The sequence below is a fragment of the Gekko japonicus genome, unplaced genomic scaffold (genome assembly GCF_001447785.1).
Source record: "Gekko japonicus isolate JY-2015 unplaced genomic scaffold, Gekko_japonicus_V1.1 scaffold62, whole genome shotgun sequence".
In the NCBI taxonomy this organism is placed as follows: domain Eukaryota; kingdom Metazoa; phylum Chordata; class Lepidosauria; order Squamata; family Gekkonidae; genus Gekko; species Gekko japonicus.
In genome coordinates, this window is record NW_015166419.1 from 1,439,384 (window position 1) to 1,459,081 (window position 19,698).

General features: G+C 44.8%; 1 protein-coding gene across 1 annotated transcript in view; it reads left to right on the forward strand.

Annotated features, from left to right (window-relative positions):
• The first annotated feature begins 245 nt into the window (after positions 1 to 245).
• EXTL1 (exostosin-like glycosyltransferase 1) overlaps positions 246 to 19,698 on the forward strand; it is a 115,863-nt gene continuing 96,410 nt past the window's right edge. Inside the window, exon 1 of the mRNA XM_015411654.1 lies at positions 246 to 1,986. Within this exon, the coding sequence (XP_015267140.1) occupies positions 1,055 to 1,986 (932 nt within the window). The 5' untranslated portion in view covers positions 246 to 1,054. The remainder of the gene's footprint in view (positions 1,987 to 19,698) is intronic.

Consider the following 19,698-nt stretch of genomic DNA (forward strand, 5'->3'; position numbering starts at 1 on the left):
TTGGGACTTCTCCTTTGGTGCCGATGGGCTCCTCCTCGCCGTGCCCCGAAGTAGAAGGACCGGCTTACCCAGGGCGAGAAGAGCGGAGGATCCTGTTTTTCTGACATCCCGACTCAGGAGGAGAGGGAGCGGCAGGTGGATCGAGCGGGGTCAGAAATAACTTCAACCGGAGATTGGAAGGCGAGAGGGAGGGGAAAGAAAAGGAAGACCTTCTAAAGGAGACCAAGGAGAAGGGGGGGGGGGGGTGGTGGCGGCTGATGGGTCCTCTTGTGAGCCCTTTTGGTGGAGGTTCGCCTGTGGCCTTTGTGGCTGAAATCTGGCAGCTGTGGGGAAGAGGCCAGTAGCCCTGGGGCAACTACTCGGAAAGAGCTTCCTTCGCTGAGGGTAGGAGAGTGGAAACGCCCTACCGAGGTGTGGGGCCAGGGGCCAGGTCTGCACTGGAACAAGTCAGAATTTAAAAACACACACAGTCACCCACCAGCTGGGCTAAGGCGTTGATAAAATGCTACAGAATGTGATTTGAGCTAAAAGAGAGGATAACCAGGACAGCCTCTTTGGGGATTAAAAAAATAACAAACACATCAGGAAATTGCAGGAGGAGAAATTAATCCCGGCTGACTGTGGGTCAGTGGGCACAAGCATTGCACTGATGTGCCCTTTGCCAGCACCGAGCTACATCAAGGTAACAAAAGCCGCCTCTGAACTGAAAAAAGTGATGTTCCTGTAAGAAACGTTGCTGTTAAAAGTCTGCCAAAGAGCAGAATTAACAACAAAACAAAACAGGAGGGGCAGTCAGTGCTGAAGTGTGTGTGTGTGTATGGCATGATGGGGGAGGAATTGGAAAGGTTACTGGGGTCTTCCCGGACCCTGTAAGAAATGACTTCCACAGACAGATGGACACACTTCTCCACTTAGGAGGCCTGGCTTCTGCTTATCTCCAGCAGGTTTAATTCTGACTTTGAAGTCTGCTCGAGTGAACTCAGTTTCTGGATCTGTGTACTGGACCATGCTGGCATCCTTTTTCCGCTAAGGAGTTGGGGTTCTGTATGACCCTATGCCGGCCAGGAAAAAATACATTTTCATGACTTTCTTTGCCACGTGGCTGCTGCTTTTTTTCTTTGGAGGAGACCAGCTGAGACGCCTTGCCTTCTTCAAGAAATCTGGAGCCCCAAGGAGCTGGCCCCACTGGGCTGATGGGTTTCTCTTGAAGAGCTTTGCAGATCCTGAAGAGCTCCAGAGGGACAACGGGGACCACTATGACCAATCCCCCAAAGATCGGCGAGAGTTGAGACAAAACGTCTACAAGTACAGCAGGTGCCGCATGGAGACCTGCTTTGACTTTTCCAAGTGCAGGGAACATGGGTTCAAAGTCTTTGTTTACCCTTCAGAAAGTGGGGACCCTGTGTCAGAAAGTTACCTCAAAATCATCACCTCTCTAGAAGAGTCGCGGTATTACACGCCCAATCCCAAAGAAGCCTGCCTCTTTGTCCTGAACACTGACACACTTGATCGGGACCATCTCTCCATCCAGTATGTGCACAACATCAATGAAAAAATCCAAGCCTTCCCGCTGTGGAATGACGGCCGGAACCACCTGATCTTTAACCTTTATTCTGGCACCTGGCCTAACTATACCGAAGATCTGGGCTTTGACATTGGCCAGGCTATCCTTGCCAAAGCGAGCTTTTATATTGAGAACTTCCGCCCGGGCTTTGACATTTCCATCCCTTTGTTTTCCAAAGACCATCCCCAGAAAGGAGGGGAGAGAGGCTGGCTGCATAAAACCTCTCTCCCGCCAAAGAGAAAGTATCTTTTGGTTTTCAAAGGGAAGAGGTACCTGACCGGCATCGGCTCCGACACCAGGAATGCACTGCACCATATCCACAATGGCAAGGACATAATTTCACTGACCACATGCAAGCACGGCAAAGATTGGGAGAAGCACAAGGACCAAAGGTGCGACAAGGATAACACAGACTACGATAAGTAAGTGGGATGCTCTTCCTGTTTAAAGCTGGCCGTACCATGGGGCAAGGCGAAACGGCCACTTCCAGAGGCAGATTTTGGTGGTGACAGGGTGGGAGATGGGTAGATGTGACCTACAGGGTATATTAACTGGGAGGTTCTTATGCCCAGGCCTTCTCAGCATGAGGTGTCCAGGAGATGTTCTTCAGTGAGGCTGGTGCTAGAGAATACTTGCTATCGATTGTGTCCCATGTTAATTAGAGTGTGTGGGGTGTTATTTTGATTTTCCACCTTGGACACCGAAATATCCTGGGCTGGCCCATTTTCTATGCGTCCTTTGTACCTAAAAATTTAGGTGGGGAGGTGTTTGTCAATAAGTAAAATGGATGAATCAGCAAATAAAAGATGTAAGTCCCAGAAGCATAGAAGCTGGGATATCTTGAAAGTCTTGTTATTTAGATGCTGTGTGACCCTCATGTAGTGTGTCTGCAGAATCTGCATAAACCTGTGTGAATATCATTTTTGCTTCCCTGAGCAAATTTTTGCTTCCAGGGCTTAATTTGAACCACTTATTGCTAGGATTTAACTATTTTCCAGTGCAAGGGTTCCATTCTGGAATGGGTCAGTAAGAGAGGGGCCTCTAAACATGTTGCAGAGTGCTTCTTTCTCACTGATAGGTAGCCACAGCCAGTTCCTGTATTTGTAGGCTTGTAAGGACTACCAAGTTGGAGGTGGCAGTTTTGAAATTTGTGCTTTAGCACCTCTTAGCACTGCAGACACTCTTATTGTTTGTGTATTTTGCTCATTCTAGTTACGGCATGAAAGGTGTGTGCTCTCTCCATTTTCTCCCGGAGGGCAGCTTCTTCCTTGCACAAATCATCCTGCTTTTCTGTCGTCCCCCCCCACCATTTCCTTTCATTTAGTTTTTTTCTGTGTAAGATGTGCACACTTTCTAATGTTTTGTGCATCAGTTAAATCACCGTTACATATTACTTTCAAGCATCCCATCACTCCACAAAGCCAAGTCTGAAGCCTTCCTCCAGCCTCAGGAGCAGTTGCTTAAGTCAGAGGAAGGTTTCTTAGGCTGAAGAAAGGCTTCATTCAGACTTGGCTGTGCAGAGTTGGTAGGATTCATTCCAAAATACATTGGATGTATAAATAACCATGTATATTGCACATAAAAGCTGTACATGTATTTCCAACATAAATGAATTTTATGAAATCAATAATGCAAACCAGAGAACCTCACTGAAAAATGTGATACGATGTGATATTATGAGTTTTAAATTATGATATTAAATATATGAGTTTGGTTTTCAAGAATGGCTGTATTAACGGGAGCGGTATTTCTGGTAAGCTGCTCTGAGCCCATGCTTGCTATTGACAACTTTATATGTCTAGAAGCCCAGGAGAAGCACTAAAGCCTTTGAGAAATACTCACATCTAGAAAAAGGAATTCCAGACTTTCACAATTAAAGAGTCAAACTACATCCAAATTCAGTGTGAGATGTCAACCTGTTTGTATAACTGAAATAAGAAAGCCTATTTGTTTAACTGAAAATATATATCCTAACATTACCAATAATTAACATGCTGATTAATAATCCATACATTTTTACAGTCCAAACTCTGGTTGTTGCCAGTTCTTTATTAGGGAATGGCCGACACAAGGTCTCTTAGTAAGTGATATATACTCAGGAACAACCTGGTGTAAATCTGCATGGTTTGCAGCACTTGGATTCCTGGCAGCTGTCCTCCTCTATCATTTTCCTTCTTGTAAAGTATCTCTAAGAAGCCCTTCATTCCTGTAAAAATCTTTGCTTGCCATTTTATTCACATACTTGATTGTTCTAGCGTCTTACCTACCCCTTCGATAGACCTTCCCTTGAACATTTCATTGTCTTTTTTAAAGAGTCACATTTGGCTTTAGAACCATAGTTTTCAGACTCCTAGGCTAGGGTAAAGCGTAAAATGCCATTGTGCAGAATGAAATATCCCCACAAGGCATATGCTGAGCTGAGAAAGCTAGGAGTTTGGAGTGATCAAACATGGGGGAGGGGGGGATGATGATGATCTGCTTTGTTTTTGATGACTTTTCAAAGTTTGTTGAAACCAGCAAGCTTGTACTGGTATACAGAATTAGATCCTTCATTTGATATCATGTAACAGATGAGGAATAATTTCTGTGATCGTTCCTCTGTTTCTCCCACCCTATAAATCACTGCCCCATTTTTTTTGATGGAAAATTATAATGTCTGGAAATACTGGGGGATTTCCTGCAAGCTTGGCATTAAAAAAGATCAGATCTAGTCAAATCTGTTCCCCGTTTTTTTAATCCTCAGCTGTAAATTACTTTTCACCAGCATTCTGGACCTAATGAATCATGTTTTAGTGGTGGTTGTTGTTTATTTTAAGTAGTAAATATTAGTCTTAACCTTAAAATAAAGTCAGCTCTTTAAAGGGCCAGTTCATACATGGATGTGATTTTGATGGCTCAGTGCCTGACAATTGTTAGCGAAGTATGTGAACTGAGTGCAGGAGAAAACATTCTGTTTGAGGATCTGAAAATTCTGTGATGCTTGATTTGCAATGGTACTGTCAAAAGTCCCCAGTCCCAACCCGGGGTAAGGACTTTTGATGCAAGGGGAGTGCATTGCCAAACAAAGTTACGAAGTACCAGAGAGAGTCTAAACTCACCCTAGTCTTGGTAGGTTGCCGCCAGGTCTTTCAATCTATCCCAACAGCCCAGGAGAGAATGACCAAGCCCAGCTTCTCAGGGAACTTAAGAAAAGTCCTTGGTAGGCGGTCAAAAGTCAAGGCTCTGGATGTAAGGCTTTGAGGTTACTGAAGGCAAAAAACCACGACAGAGTAAAAATATAAGTATTTATTCAAGGTGCAAAAATATTTAAAACAAGGTAGACAGTGAAGGAATACAATAATTCAACCTAAGCTTTTCCAGCATAGCTAAACATACAGAAACAAGGTTCTAGTTACCATTCCAGGTTCAACAGAGCAGTCAGTTTCAGCAAAACAAGATGTTCACAGCTTTAGCCAGTCCAGGCAGGAATCAGTCGGGATGCCATTCTGGAAGCTCTCGGACTATTGACAGAATGCTATGTCCACCAGCCATAGTGTAAGGCTAACTAGATTTATAGGAAAAGGGTCTCTGACTGGTCCTCGGCCATTGGACCAATGAGATACCCAAGAGGTGATGTAACTCTCTGAGTTGCTAGGCACATGACATCCCAAGATGGACAAGAGCAAGAGGGAGAGAAATGAAACTGCACTGCACTGCACCCCACACAGGTGTCTTGGAATGTGCTAATTGGGAGCTTCAAGGGCGGTTGGTACCACTCTCAGGTGAAAACAGTTTAGCTCCGGCAAGGTCACTGTGCTATCTCGAACCATCTCTGGGAAAGTTCTTGCAGGCCTTTGCACAGCCTGAACCAAAGATTTTACTTTACAGAATAGAGCAAGGAACCATTTTACTTTACAGAATAGAGCAAGGAACCATTTTTCTTTACAGGTACATTCACGTGCAACCCATTGCTTGATCAAGTAACAAACACACACTGGTGGTGAGTGACCCAGCTCCCAGTACTTTAAAATAATTTGGATAGTGTTTCAAATCTAAATAAAAGTTCAAATTCATCTGTGTCCACTAACTCCAGTGAGAACATTGGGGCATCTTTAAAATTTTAAAAGTATGTTCTTTATATCTTGAATAACAATTGAAAACAAACCTTGAGATATGCATTTATGTTTTTTTTTGATCCTGCAGTTCCTTTCCATTTTTTATGTTGACCTCTTTATAATACTTTTGTGTAAGGGCTTGTTAAGGAACAATTTTGTCAATCCATTTTTAGTCAGTGTGGGGTAGCGGTTTGAGTGTCAGACTAGGATTTGGGAGAATCAGAACCCAGCGACTCTCAACTGAACTCCCATGCTAAGATTCACGTATTTCCTCACGTATATATCTTCTTTACATATAATGCGACTCCTCCGCCCTTCCTTATTTGTCTGTCCCTTTTAAATAAGTTGTAGCCCTCAGTCCTAATATTCCAGTTGTGAATGTCATCCCATCAAGTTTCGGTAATTCCTGTTAGGTCATAGTCCCCTTCCTGTATTAGGACTTCAAGTTCCTCCTGCTTGTTTCCCATACTCTGTGCATTAGTATAGAGACATCAGAATCCATATTTTATGCACCCTGAGGTTTTCATTTCTGTACTTACCTGTGAGTTAATGTTACCTAGCATACATGCCATTCCCTGCAAAACTTTAGAGTTCTTATCTACAGTGTTTGGCATCATACTAGGCTTTGCAGTTTTGTCTCGCTCCCCCATAGGATTTAGTTTAAAGCTCTCCTTAGGATCTTTGTGAGTCACCTGGGGGTAGAAGGAGGTAATAATGTTTTAAATACATAAATAAATGGGTGTGCTGCTGAGGAGAGTGAAAGGTTTGAGAAGGAGCAGTTCAAGTGCTTGAGATGCCTGTGGGGGTCTGCTATGGTGCAGAAGATCCCAGATTCAAGCCGCGGCCTTAAAGGATCTAGAGTAGCTAGTGCTGGGAAAGACCCTACTCTACACAAGATCCTTATAAGTTCCAGTAGATGGCAGTCATCTATATGGACCTCTGACGGGATTTGGAATAAGGGGGCTTTCCATGTTCCTACTAAAAGCCTGTCTCCTTTTCAGTGGAATCTGAAAACATTAGAGAGGGATGATATATAACAGTGGTGGCAAACCTATGGCACGGGTGCCAGAGGTGGCACTCAGAGTCCTCTCTGTGGGCATGCGTGCCATCACCCCAGCCAGGCCCAGACCGTCATTAAAGTGTCGAATTCTCTGCCAAATAATTTTAAGTAAATGAAAGCATTTGGGATTGCTTTCCTTACTTTGTTTGGATCATCTTAAGTTAATGTATGAGTTGTTTTTTCTAAAGTAAAACCTCAGTATTTAGGTTAAATTGCCGTGTTGGCACTTTGCGATAAATAAGTGGGTTTTGGGTCGCAGTTTGGGCACTCGGTCTCTAAAAGGTTCGCCATCACTGATATATAATCATGGTCATGCTGGTACCATAGATCCCCTTATGTTGTCTAGCATCCCATCCCCATTTTGAACTCGTTTAAACAGCCAAGAAAGTTAATCTGGAATACACTGAAAGCTTCATATCTCACTTTGGTGTGTGCTGTACAAACAAGTGGACCTCATTCAAACCTCAAGACTGAATGCCAGCTTCAATGCTCTGGGTGTTTGCAGGGGGTGAGGGTGGGAGAGACTTCTGAGTCTTTGGTTTAGAAAAAGGCCAACAAATGTGCTGACTGGAAACAAATGAATCATTTCAAATCAATAATTTCCCCCTTCTTTTATGTCAAGATTTGTTAAACACAGAGTCTACATTTTCCCCTTTCAAAACTGAGATTTTTTTACAAGATTAATTTTGAATAAATGTGACATATCCACTTGTTTTATTTTGCTGTGTGCTATGATCTTGAAAACATGTAAATTGCCTTAACTATATGGAAGCCCAGTATGCAAATTCACTAGTTTCTGATGTGATGTTTTGGTTCCTTAAAATTATTATCTTTTAATGTAACGTTAAACGAGGCAGATAAAAACAGGAAAGCAACATCTATATTACATCTGAAGGGTAAAATCAATATCACTATAGTCTCTGGTGGAAAACATGAATTAAGAATATTATTTTAAAAAGAAATACAGAAGGTATAAAGAAGTGGATTGGGGATTAAAAGTGAGCTGTAAAGGAGGACGGGAGGTAGGAGCCAACTTTGGTGTGAGGGAAGCTTCTGAGACTGTGTCAGACCCCTGGAGAAATCAGTTCCCAGCAACAGTTCCCAGGGGCCAATCACACCTAAGCATGAGGCCTGCCAGAATAATGGCTCATAGTTTCCAGAGGAAAGAAGACACCAGACTCTGCTGGGCTCAAGGTTACTTGCCTAGGCTGACTAAGATAACAGGGGCAACATAGAAAGGCTAAAAGAGAAGTAGATATTCTTCTTACTCCCCCCCCCCAAATCTCCGTGGCAACCAAGCCCGAGAAAGTGGGCATGAGGTTGACATTCTGCCACTCCGGAGACCCTACCCCGCAGGTTTAAGGGGTTTTCTTGTGGAAGATGCGCATGAGCCGAGGGCATTAACATGATCCTGGCACACCCATTCAATCTGGGAGGGGTCAAAGTCCTTCCATTTGAGCAGATAATACAGGCGGACATGTTTAAGCTTAGAGTTCAGGATTTCTTCAACCCCTTGGTGCAATTCACCGTTCACCATCAGAGGTGGAGATGTTGCTGGTAGTGGTCTCCATTTGTTCAGACCTGGATCCCTTTTCAACAAGCTGAAATGAAACACGGAGTGAATATGTTTAAGTACTTAGGCAAATCAAGCAAATCAAAAACAATAAAACTTTCTTCAAATACATTAGAAGCAGGAAACCAGCCAGGGAGGCAGTGGGGCCCTTGGATGACCACGGGGTAAAAGGAGTACTGAAGGATGATAGGGAAATGGCTGAGAAGCTAAATGCATTTTTTGCCTCCGTCTTCACTGTGGAAGATGAGAGGTGCTTGCCCACTCCAGAGCCGCTGAGTTCGGGAGGGGTGTTGAAAGACCTGAGTCAGACTGAGGTGACGAGAGAGGAGGTCCTAAAACTGATAAACAACTTAAAAACTGATAAATCACCAGGCCCAGATGGCATACATCCAAGAGTTCTGAAAGAACTCAATTGTGAACTTGTGGATCTCCTGACAAAAATATGTAATCTCTCCTTAAAATCAGCCTCCATTCCTGAGGACTGGAAGGTAGCTAATGTCACTCCCATCTTTAAAAAGGGTTCCAGAGGAGATCCGGGAAATTACAGGCCAGTCAGTCTGACGTCGATACCGGGTAAATTGGTGGAAACCATTATTAAGGAAAGAATTAGTAGGCACATAGATGAACAAAACCTATTGAGGCAGACTCAACATGGGTTCTGTAAGGGAAGATCTTGTCTCACTAACCTGTTAATGTTCTTTGAGGGGGTGAACAAACATGTGGACAAGGGGGATCCAATAGATATTGTTTACCTTGACTTCCAGAAAGCTTTTGATAAAGTTCCTCATCAAAGGCTCCTAAGCAAGCTCAAAAATCATGGGATAAAAGGACAAGTCCTTTTATGGATCAAAAACTGGCTAATTAATAGAAAACAGAGAGTGAGTATAAATGGGCAGTTCTCCCAGTGGAGGGGTGTAAGCAGTGGGGTACCACAGGGATCAGTACTTGGTCCACTGCTTTTTAACTTGTTCATTAATGATTTGGAGTTGGGAGTAAGCAGTGAAGTGGCTAAATTTGCGGATGATACGAAGTTGTTCAGGGTGGTGAAAACCAGTGAGGATTGTGAGGCACTCCAAAGGGATCTGTCAAAGTTGGGCGAGTGGGCGTCAACATGGCAAATGGGGTTCAATGTGGCCAAGTGCAAGGTGATGCACATTGGAGCCAAAAATCCTAAATATAAATACACGTTGATGGGGTCTGAACTGGCAGAGACTGATCAAGAGAGAGATCTTGGAGTTGTAGTAGATAACTCACTGAAGATGTCGAGACAGTGTGTGACTGCAATAAAGAAGGCCAATGCTATGCTGGGGATTATTAGGAAGGGTATTGTAAACAGATCAGCCAATATCATAATGCCGCTATATAAATCAATGGTGCGACCTCATTTGGAATACTGTGTGCAGTTCTGGTCACCACACCTTAAAAAGGATATTATAGCTTTGGAAAAAGTGCAGAAAAGGGCAACTCGAATGATAAAAGGGTTGGAACACTTTCCCTATGAGGAAAGGTTAAGGCGCTTAGGGCTCTTTAGCTTGGAGAAACGACGACTGAGGGGTGACATGATTGAGGTTTATAAGATTATGCATGGGAAAGAGCTGGTAGAGAAAGAGGTACTTTTCTCCCTTTCTCACAATACAAGAACCCGTGGGCACTCCATGAAATTGCTGAGCGGTCGGGTTAGAACGGATAAAAGGAAGTACTTCTTCACCCAAAGAGTGATTAACACTTGGAATTCACTGCCACAGGAAGTGGTGGCGGCTACAAGCATGGACGGCTTCAAAAGGGAATTAGATAAGCATATGGAGCAGAGGTCCATCAGTGGCTATTAGCCTCAAGGTATAGATAGGGACTCTGGGGCAAGTGATGCTCTGTCATCTTGGTGCTTGGGGGGGGGGGTCAACAGTGGGAGGGCCTCTAATGTCCTGGCCCCACTGGTGGACCTCCTGATGGCACTGGTATTTCTGGCCACTGTGTGACACAGACCACTGTGTGATAAAGAGTGTTGGACTGGATGGGCCTTTGGCCTGATCCAACATTGGCGTCTCTTATGTTCTTATGTTCTTAAGTTCAACTGCCACCTTGTTTATCACTCGGGTCACTTTGAAGAGTCCCACATATTTCCACCCCAACTTTCTCCCTGATTGGAGTCCTCTTAAATTCTTTTTTTTAAAAAAAAATAATTTTATTGGTTTTCAAAAAGAAAAAAGAAAGAAAGTGAGAGTATTACATTGTAACTGTATCTATTCAGTCTGCTCACACATACCATAAAAGCAAGCATTACTTAAAGCTTTACCAAGTTAACAAGTATCTTTCTAACAACATTGTATATTTTAATAGTTACTAATTTTCTTTACTGCCATATATCTATTTTTCTAAGTAAATTTAACTAATATAGTCCTCTAATAACATAGTCAGTCTTCTACTGATCTTTCAGCTATGAGAAGTCAATCATTCTAACAATCATATTTAAAAAATAATGGAATTATATGGATCACAATAAAAAACCAGAACATTAACATTTCATTGCTAGGTTATTAATAGAATCTTGCTAATTACTATAGGTTCAATTTCAACTAGGGTCTTTAATGGGAACAGCATGTAGATAGTAATATGACAGATTAAAAGATTAAAAATTTCTATTTGCAGCTTATAATAGTCACTACCAGTGTGTAAATCCAGGTCCAAAATATCTTTCTTATTGAGTTAAAGCTGTAGTTTACATGTTTCTTGATGTGAACAAGTTATCTATCTATACCTTCTTTACAATTTTTATAAATGTCTTTTTGTTATGTTTAGTTTTATTTTCAGCTACAACTCAGATTAAACCATTAGACATGTATCAACAGTCCTTGTGCCACTCTAATTATAATATTTTTCTCTTTTTTATTTTATTTTTTATTATGATCATAAACCTATGTCTTTTCTCTTTGTATGTATTGAAGGAGATATTTATTTCTTCCTTTGTATGTTCCATACTTCCACTGGATAAGGTTTCCTGTCTTATATTGTTATACATGTCCTTTTGATTTGCAAAAACCAGGCCATATGACAACTCATCTTGTATTCTCTCTTCTTGTATTCTCTCAGCCAGGGCTTCCCCAGAACCATCAAGAACTTGGTCATTGGGTTGATCATGAAAGCCCATTGTTCCCAGTGTGGTCCCATCCCCATGATTACTGGTACGGTCTGATATTTGCACGCCTCCTTCATGGGGTGAAAATTAGGGGCTCAGGGAGGGCTTGCACTGGTACTCCCAACCCTGCAACTATTGCGGGACTTATTAAGTCTCTGGCATACCCCGAGTCAATTAACACCCTCACCCTTACTTGAGTGCCCAATTCGGAATTTAACACAGTCATGGTCACAAAAAATAAGGGGGGGGGGTTTGCTTTCGGACCTGCTGGGTTGTGCCCCTTACAGCAGGTTCCAACCTTTTCTCTGCGGCTGGGTGGTTTAGTCTCCACTTGAGGAAGCCCTGTCTGGGTTCCCCCCACATCAGCCTGAAGGGCTCTAGGTTGCTTGGGATGCGTTCCTCCTGGCTTTGCCAGCGCTCTGAAGCCACTCTGCTCCGCTGTCTTCTCTTCACGCATGTTGAGGTCCATGGGGCAGTTGGCTCTGAAGTGGCCAGGCTCTCCACATCTTAGACATAGTCCCTGCTTCATTCTCTGGTCTCGCATAGACTCCTGGGGTTTGGTGCGCCGGCTCTTTGACTCACGCCCCTGGGATTTAGGGGTTGTTCTGGGCTGGTATACCTTGATTAAGGCCACCCAATTCTTGGCCTTGCTGGCTTCTCTAATCCACCCGCTGAGGGTTAGCAGGTTCCCTTGCTCCAGCACCTTCTCTAGGATGGCATGGTTTGGACCTGACTGGTAGAGCTCGATGAGGACTTCTTCAGGCCATCCCCGCACCTTTGCTGCATACATCTTGGAACGCGTCAGAGAACTCTCGCACCGACCGGCTCCCTTGGTGCAGGGACCGCATCTTGGTCTGGGCTCTCTTGAGTTCCAAAGTGTCTTCGTACTGCCTCCGAAGAGCCCCCATGAATGCATGTACGTTCGTGAAGCTCGGGGGCCCTGATGTTATAGAGGCCCACGAACCAACCCACCACCTGGTCCCTCAGGCATGAGCCAATGTAATCCACTTGGTGCTTGTCCAAGGTGAGTGTGGGACCCCAGTCCTGCAGGAACTTGTGCACTTGTAGCAAGAAGAAAGCCGGTTTGTCAGGGTTGCCGTCAAAGGTGGTGTCTAGGAGCTCGTGGGGCTGTTCTGGGCCCGGTGGTGGGGTGGCCGGAGCAGGAGGTCCCAGAGGAAGTATAGGAGGCACTTACCCCGGGGGTACCTCGTTTGGTGGGACTTGTCCGAGGGATACCTGTACCGGCGGTACTTGGGTGGGAGGTGCTGGCTGCTGCTAGCCACGATTTGGTCTCCCCCCAACGTCTGAGACCTGACCTCGTAGCTCGTGTTGGACGGCCGTGGCGATGAGCCTTGGTAAATCCAGCATCATTTTGTGTAGCTCATGGTTTCTCCGCAGAACTCACACCTCACCGCTTGAGGTCCACTTCTTCCGTAACAGGGAAGAGGTCCAGGTCGTCTTGAAAGGTGCTCCCATAGTGCCTGTAGTAGGTGATCTACCCGGGATCAGAGGTCAGTGCCCAGCTTGCCTCGGTCCACATGGGTATGTAAGCCCACAAGTCCTTGGGCTTTGCCCCAAGGTCTCTAGATTCTCCAGCCATCGGGGGAGTAACTGTAGTCGTCAGTTTGGTGTCATCCCCGGTGGTAACCGGGACGTTCCCGTTTCCTTCGCCAGCCATTGCAGGGTGCGAGGTACGGGAACTTTAGGGAGTTCTAACACTTTGTCAGACCCCTGGAGAAATCAGTTCCCAACAACAGTCATTCCAAAGAATATAAAGTTTATTGAGACTTTGATAGGATCCAGACTCTAGACATTCTGTGTTAAAATTAAGGGAAAGCGTGCGAAGCAAGCAATTAAATCAAGCAGGACCCTAATGTCCAGGGGCCAATCACACCCTAAGCATGAGGCCCACCAGAATAATGGCTCATAGTTCCCAGGGGAATGAAGACACCAGTCTCTGCTGGGCTCAAGCTTACTTGCCTAGGTCGACTAAGATAACAGGGGCAACATAGAAAGGCTAAAAGCAGAAGTTGACATTCTTCTTACTCCCCTCCAGTCTCCATGGCAACCAAGCCCGAGAAAGCGGGTGCGAGGTTGACAGACTGCCATACAGGTGGTAAGATACGGGCATATATCTGGGGCTCATATAGGGTTACCAACTCTGGATTTCTATCCTGGAGATTGGGAGTGGTGCCTGAGGAGCACAAAACTTCGGGTGGGAAGGGAGCTCAGCAGGGATGTGATGCCATAGAGCAGGGGTGGCCAAACTTGCTTAACATAAGAGCCACATAGAATAAGCATCAGATGTTTGAGAGCTGCAAGACATGAACTAATATCACACGCAATTTTTGCTTTTTATTAACATTAAATGAGACTGCCAAAAATAAAAACAAAAGGGGTAAAAACAGATATTGATATTTGTCCAGTTATATTTGTTTGCTAATTATATTTATTTGTCGGAGAGAGAGAGGTGGAAAGAAAGACAGGGACAGAGAAACAAAGAAAGCAAATAGGTGGGGAAGGGAGAGAGGGGGCAGGAAGGAAGGAAGGAAGGGAGAGAGGAAGGAAGGGAGAAAGAGAGAACGAAAGGTCAAAAGAAAGCAAATTGGGGAGGGAGAGAGTGGGGAGGAAGAGCGAGACAGAGAGAGAAAAAGAGAAAGAAAGAAAGCAAATAGATGGGGAGGGAGGGGGAGGAAGGAAGGAAGAGAGAAAGGTAAAAGTGGAAAGAATGAAAGAGGTGGAATGAAAGAAGGAGAGAGAAAGAAACAAAGAAAGCAAATAGATGGGGGCAGGGGAAAGGGAGGAAAGAGAGAGAAAAAAACAAAGAAACAAAGCAAATTGATGAGGGAGGGAGAGGAAACAAGGAAGAGAGAGAGAGAGAAAGAAAGAAAGAAAGAAAGAAAGAAAGAAAGAAAGGTGAAGAGAAAGAAAAGTGGAAAGAAAGCAAATAGATGGGGGACAGAGGAAGGAATGGGAAAAGAGCGAGAGGTGGAAACAGAGCAAAGAAATGGGGAGGGAGGGGGGGAGGGAGGGAGAGGAAGAAAGATAGCAACTTTATCTTTAAAAGTGTTCTCCAACCCCCCCACCCCCACACCCACACCAACTAGCTTGGCTTGGAGAAGGGATTTAAAAGGACTTCCGGTTTTGGCTCCCTTAATGGTGGCCACACTCTCTCGGAGCTCCGGGAGATGCGTGCTTTGAATTGGCAGATGGGAGGGGGTGCAATGGTACGCATCCCCCCCGGAGGCCTTGCGTTGGGCTCCTAGCCATGGGGTGCTTGAAGAGCCCTTCCTCTGGCAAATGGCCAGCAAAGGGGGGCTGTTCCCTGCCCCAACATTCCTACCGCTGATTTCCATAAATGGACGCGGGACACACACCGGGAGAAGTGCTTGGTGGCTGGGTGAGTTAATCATGAAAGGCGAGTTCTACGCTGTAATGTGAGTGATTGCATAAGCAAAGATACCAGAAATTAAGCTGAAAGCCTCCCCTTAACAAATTGAGGGGAGGGGAAACTCTCCCTTGAAAAAAAAATCACGGAACTGACAAACGGTCTTTTAAGACATCATAAGGGGGGAGCAGACTGCAAAACTGAATTACACTATAATAAGGAGGTCTTGAGAACTTGCCAAGCGTTTTTAAAGGATCTTGAGACTTTGGTAACTTTTCCTAAAAAGTAAACAATTCTCGAACATGGTGCCTCCGAGGAGGGAGGAGAAGGATAAGCAACCGAAACTGAAGTTCCCTGTTGGAAGTGCCAGTCCAGCGATTTCTGTTCCTAGACAGGATACTACCATAGACTTCCAAAGCTTGCTGACTCTGCTGGAACAAATGACATTGCTCCACCAGAGGTTTGATGCACAACAAAGCCAGTTAAATGAACATACTAAAAAGACAGAGAAAATGGAGCAAGAGCTTTAAAAAGTGGATGCCAAAACCCAGAAGCTCAAAAAACAAATGCAGGTGATGGAGAAAAAGAGAACAACTGATGAGGCTCAAGTTTTACAGCTGCAAATGGAAAAGGCAAGCCATGTCTTAAGATTCCAGGGGGTTCCTGAAGCAAAAGGAGAAGATCTGAAGCAGACTATGTGTGATGCATTGGGTCCGATTGCAGATTTAAAAGCGGATTTTTTACAAAATGAAATAGATGCGATCTATAGGTCGTATTCTGACTATATAAGAAAGAATAATCTGCCCGGCGAGATAGTGGTGAGATTCTCCAGGAGACAAGTAAGAGACCAAATATTGAAAGCAACAAGTGGAGCCACCCTGAAAATCAAAGACAAAGAAATAAGAGTTTTGAAGGATATTCCATTTGAATTAAGGAAGAAGAGAAAGAAATTCAGAGACTTGGCACTGGTTTTACTGAAAAATAATGTCCCCTACAGATGGATTGTTCCTGAAGGCATGCTCTTCAAATTTAAAGATAAGAAAGAAAAAATTGACTCTGTTGTAAAGGCACACGAATTACTACATCAACATGCCGGTCCAGCAGATGAAGAGGATAAAGATGAAAATGGCAGCAGCAAGGGAAGTGAGGAAGAAGGAGTACTGACACCTTCAGATGAGGACTCAGTTTCTGAACCTGGGGCGGCCGCCCCTAAACTAGGCTATCGATTGAGAAACAAAAAGGATTAAAAAATGAGTTGTGATTGTTCTTTAGATTCTGTTTTAAATGAATTTCAGTCATCTCTTTATAGTCAGATTTGCTGGAGATTCCAGTACAAGCATTAAGAATGTTGTACTCACTTTAACGTAGCAAAGTATAATTCTATTCAACCAGAAGCTAATTTTGTAAGCATTGTGAAAGACCACCATCTCTTGGGTTTTTAGTGGTTTCTCTTTACTTTCACCTGTAGTTTGTAGTTACCTTTCCTTGTTTCTTTTTAGTTTATAAAAAATGCAATTAAAAAATCCCCTACGGGGGGCTAAACAAAAAAAGAGAGAAGGGTTATAAAGAGACAGATGCCTTCTCCAAACTGGCGGATGGGGGGGGGGCTCTTTGATAATGCATTTAAAGTTAAAGTTGCTTTCTTTCTCTGGTCCCCCCGAGCCTACCCAGGTAGGGGAACACTGGCTGGGGAAGGGAAGACCAATAGGGGAGGCATAACTCCCCTTTGCTTCCCCTTTGCTGCCGGGAGCCGCACAATATGTGTGAAAGAGCTGCATGAGGCTCCCGAGCCAGTTTGGCCACCCCGGCCATAGAGTCTACCCAACAAAGCAGCCATTTTCTCCAGGGGAACTGATCTCTGTAGTCTGGAGATCAGTTGTAATTACAGATCTCCAGACCCCACCTGGAGACTGGCAACCTTAGGGACATATTTGGGGTTACAGAGAGGTGATTTGGTGCATCAGCTGCATAAACTTGAGCATGGCCTACACTAATGGTAAAAAGACCTTTCCTCTCCCTGTTTGCCAGGACAGGCCCTATTTTAGAATGTTACCATTTGGGAAGATGTATTGTTGGGGATGCTAAAACTTTTTTGTTGTTTGTTTACACACACTCACACAAGTTCTTCCGCTTCTAACCCCTTCTCTTGGAGTAAAATATTTAACATGTTGTCTAGGTATGTAAATGTACACAAACAGATTCAAAATTATCCTTTTACGTCCAAGCCCCCGACTATCAATCCAGATACTAAATGTCTCTGGATATCTTTGGAGCTGTAGCTATTCTGTATTAAAGCCAGGGTCCAACCTACCTGAGGGACAGCCTTTCCCCACATGTTCCCCCAAGAGCACTACGGTTGGGGGCCCAAAATCTGTTGGTCATCCCGGGCCCCAAGGACACCAAATTGGCTGCGACCAGGGCCAGGGCTTTTTCGGTGGCGGCTCCTACCTGGTGGAATGAGCTCCCGGGGGAGATCTGGGCCCTGCGGAACCTTATGCAGTTCCGCAGGGCCTGCAAGACGGAGCTCTTCCGCCAGGCCTTTGAGTAGGAGCCGCCACCCCACTATTCCATCATTGTCATGGTTCCTTAAAGGATGTACCGACGAGGCCCTGAGGAAGAACCTGGACAACGTAAACAAGATCCAATAAGCCGTCGCCATTGGGCATAAATATCATGGGAGTATCACCTGGAACTGTGTTGATTCTATCCTGGACGTATGAGATTAGTAATTGACTGAGCACCATTGTTTTAACTGTTGGATGTTTTTATTATGTTTTATATGTTTTTAATTATGGCATGGCTAATTACCCTGCCCTTGTTAGCTGCCCTGAGCCCACTGGGGAGGGCGGGATATAAATGTGAAAAATAAATAAATAAATATTAATTTATTTACTTTATTTGTACTTCCGCTTTCTCCCCTCTGAGGACCCAAAACAGCTCACATCGTTCTCCTCTGTTCTGTTTTATCCTCACAAAACCCCACTGAGATTGGTCAGTCTGACTGATCCAAGGTCATGCAGTGAGCTTCCAGGGCAGACAGGGACATCAAACTGGGGTCTCCCAGGTCCTACTCTGACACTCTAACCACGACGTTATACTGTGTCACCAGTTCCATCGTGAGCCATCCTAAACAGAGTTATACCTTTCCAAGCCCATTAACTTGAATGAATTTGAAAGGGAGTAATTCAATTTAGGATTGGATGGATAGTTGTTTTTAAGAAAGTCCATCCGAGCAATTCAGCCTTGCAAAGCCTTCCTGACATTCAAGAAGCGTGTGTTTACAAGGTAGAGTCTGCTCTATTGTGGGCTGTAGCTGTCTTCACTAGCCTGCAAAATCGTACCTTCAACAACCATAAAGGAGCCTGGCTTGACAGGATGTGGCAGGAGCTGGCTTTCCTCTCCTGTGCCAGTCCCATCACTGCCACATCAACCTCTCCACTCTCCTTTTGCCTTTAGCACAAAAGCTGGCTGGAGATCTGGTAGGAGGTAGGGGTGAAGGGCAGTGGTAGTGGCTCATTTGCTTTGCATGCCGAAGGTCCCAGGTTCAATCCCCAGCATCTTCAGTTAAAGGACCAGGTAGGAAGGAGCTGCGGTGGCTCAAGTAGTTAAGACGCTGAACTGCAGGCTGTGGAAGGTCGGTAGTTCAGCAGTTCGAGACCCGAGGGTGCTGCATGACGGAGTGAGCTCCTGTCTCCAGTTCCAGCTCCTGCCAACCTAGTAGTTCGAAAGCAAGAAATTGCAAGTAGATAAATAGGTACCACTTTGGTGGGAAGGTAACAGCGTTCCGTGCGCCTTGGTGTTTAGTCATGCCAGCCACATGACCACGGAAACGTCTTCGGACAGCACTGGCTCTTCGGCTTTGAAACGGAGATGAGCACTGCAACCCTAGAGTCGGACTTGACTGGCTTTCGAGCAAGGGAACCTTTACCTTTACCTTAGGAAGTGATATTAAAGACCTTTACGTGAGACCCTGCAGAAACGACTGCCAGTAATAGTAGACAAGACTGACCTTGAGAGACTCAATATAAGGCAGCTTTGTATATTCTTGTTAAGGGGAAGGGTTGTGGCTCTGCAGTAAAAACATCTGCTTTATATGCAGAAAGTCTCAACTTCAATCCCCAGCACCTCCAGGGAAAAGGATGATGTAATAGGTGATGCAAAAGACTCCCCGCATGAGACCCTGTAGAGCTGCTTCCAGTTGGAGTAGACAAGACTGACCTTGGTAGATCAATGGTCTGACTCAGGATAAGATATTTCATATGTACAGATGTTTAACAGAGAGACTCGAGGGGTGGAAGGAAGGAATGCGAAAAGTGCCAAAGGGAAGAGTGGTAAGGAGAGATTGTCAAGGGGACTTGAAAAGGGGTAAAGGAACGTGGAAGGGCAAGCACCTTGCTGGGCACCATTAAAAAAAACTGCTGGCAAATAAAAACAACTAGCACAGCAAGCAAAGAAAGGTGAGAGAAACTTCTGTTCTTCTATGCTGGCTTTGTATTTGCAGGGAGTGGTTTATTACAAGGAATGTTCAAAGATGATACGTGTCCCCTTCCAGTCTGCATAGTGCATTCCATTCTCCTCCTTCTGGGCTCTGTTCTGCCTTCTCTTGCATGTGTGAATCAGGCATTCTAGTTGGGATTGGAAGTGGTGGTAGGCTAGGGTTGCCAACCTCCAGGTGGGGCCTAGAGATCTTCCCGAGTTACAATTGATCTCCAGACTACAGGTTTCTGTTCCCCTGGAGAAAATGGCTGCATTGCAGAGTGAAGGCTATGGCGTTATAACCTGCTGAAGCCCCTCCCCTCCCCAGGTCCCAACCCCCAATTCTCCAAGCATTTCCCAACCTGGAGTTGGCAAACATGTGAGAGAACAACTAGCGGGAGGGGTGGGGA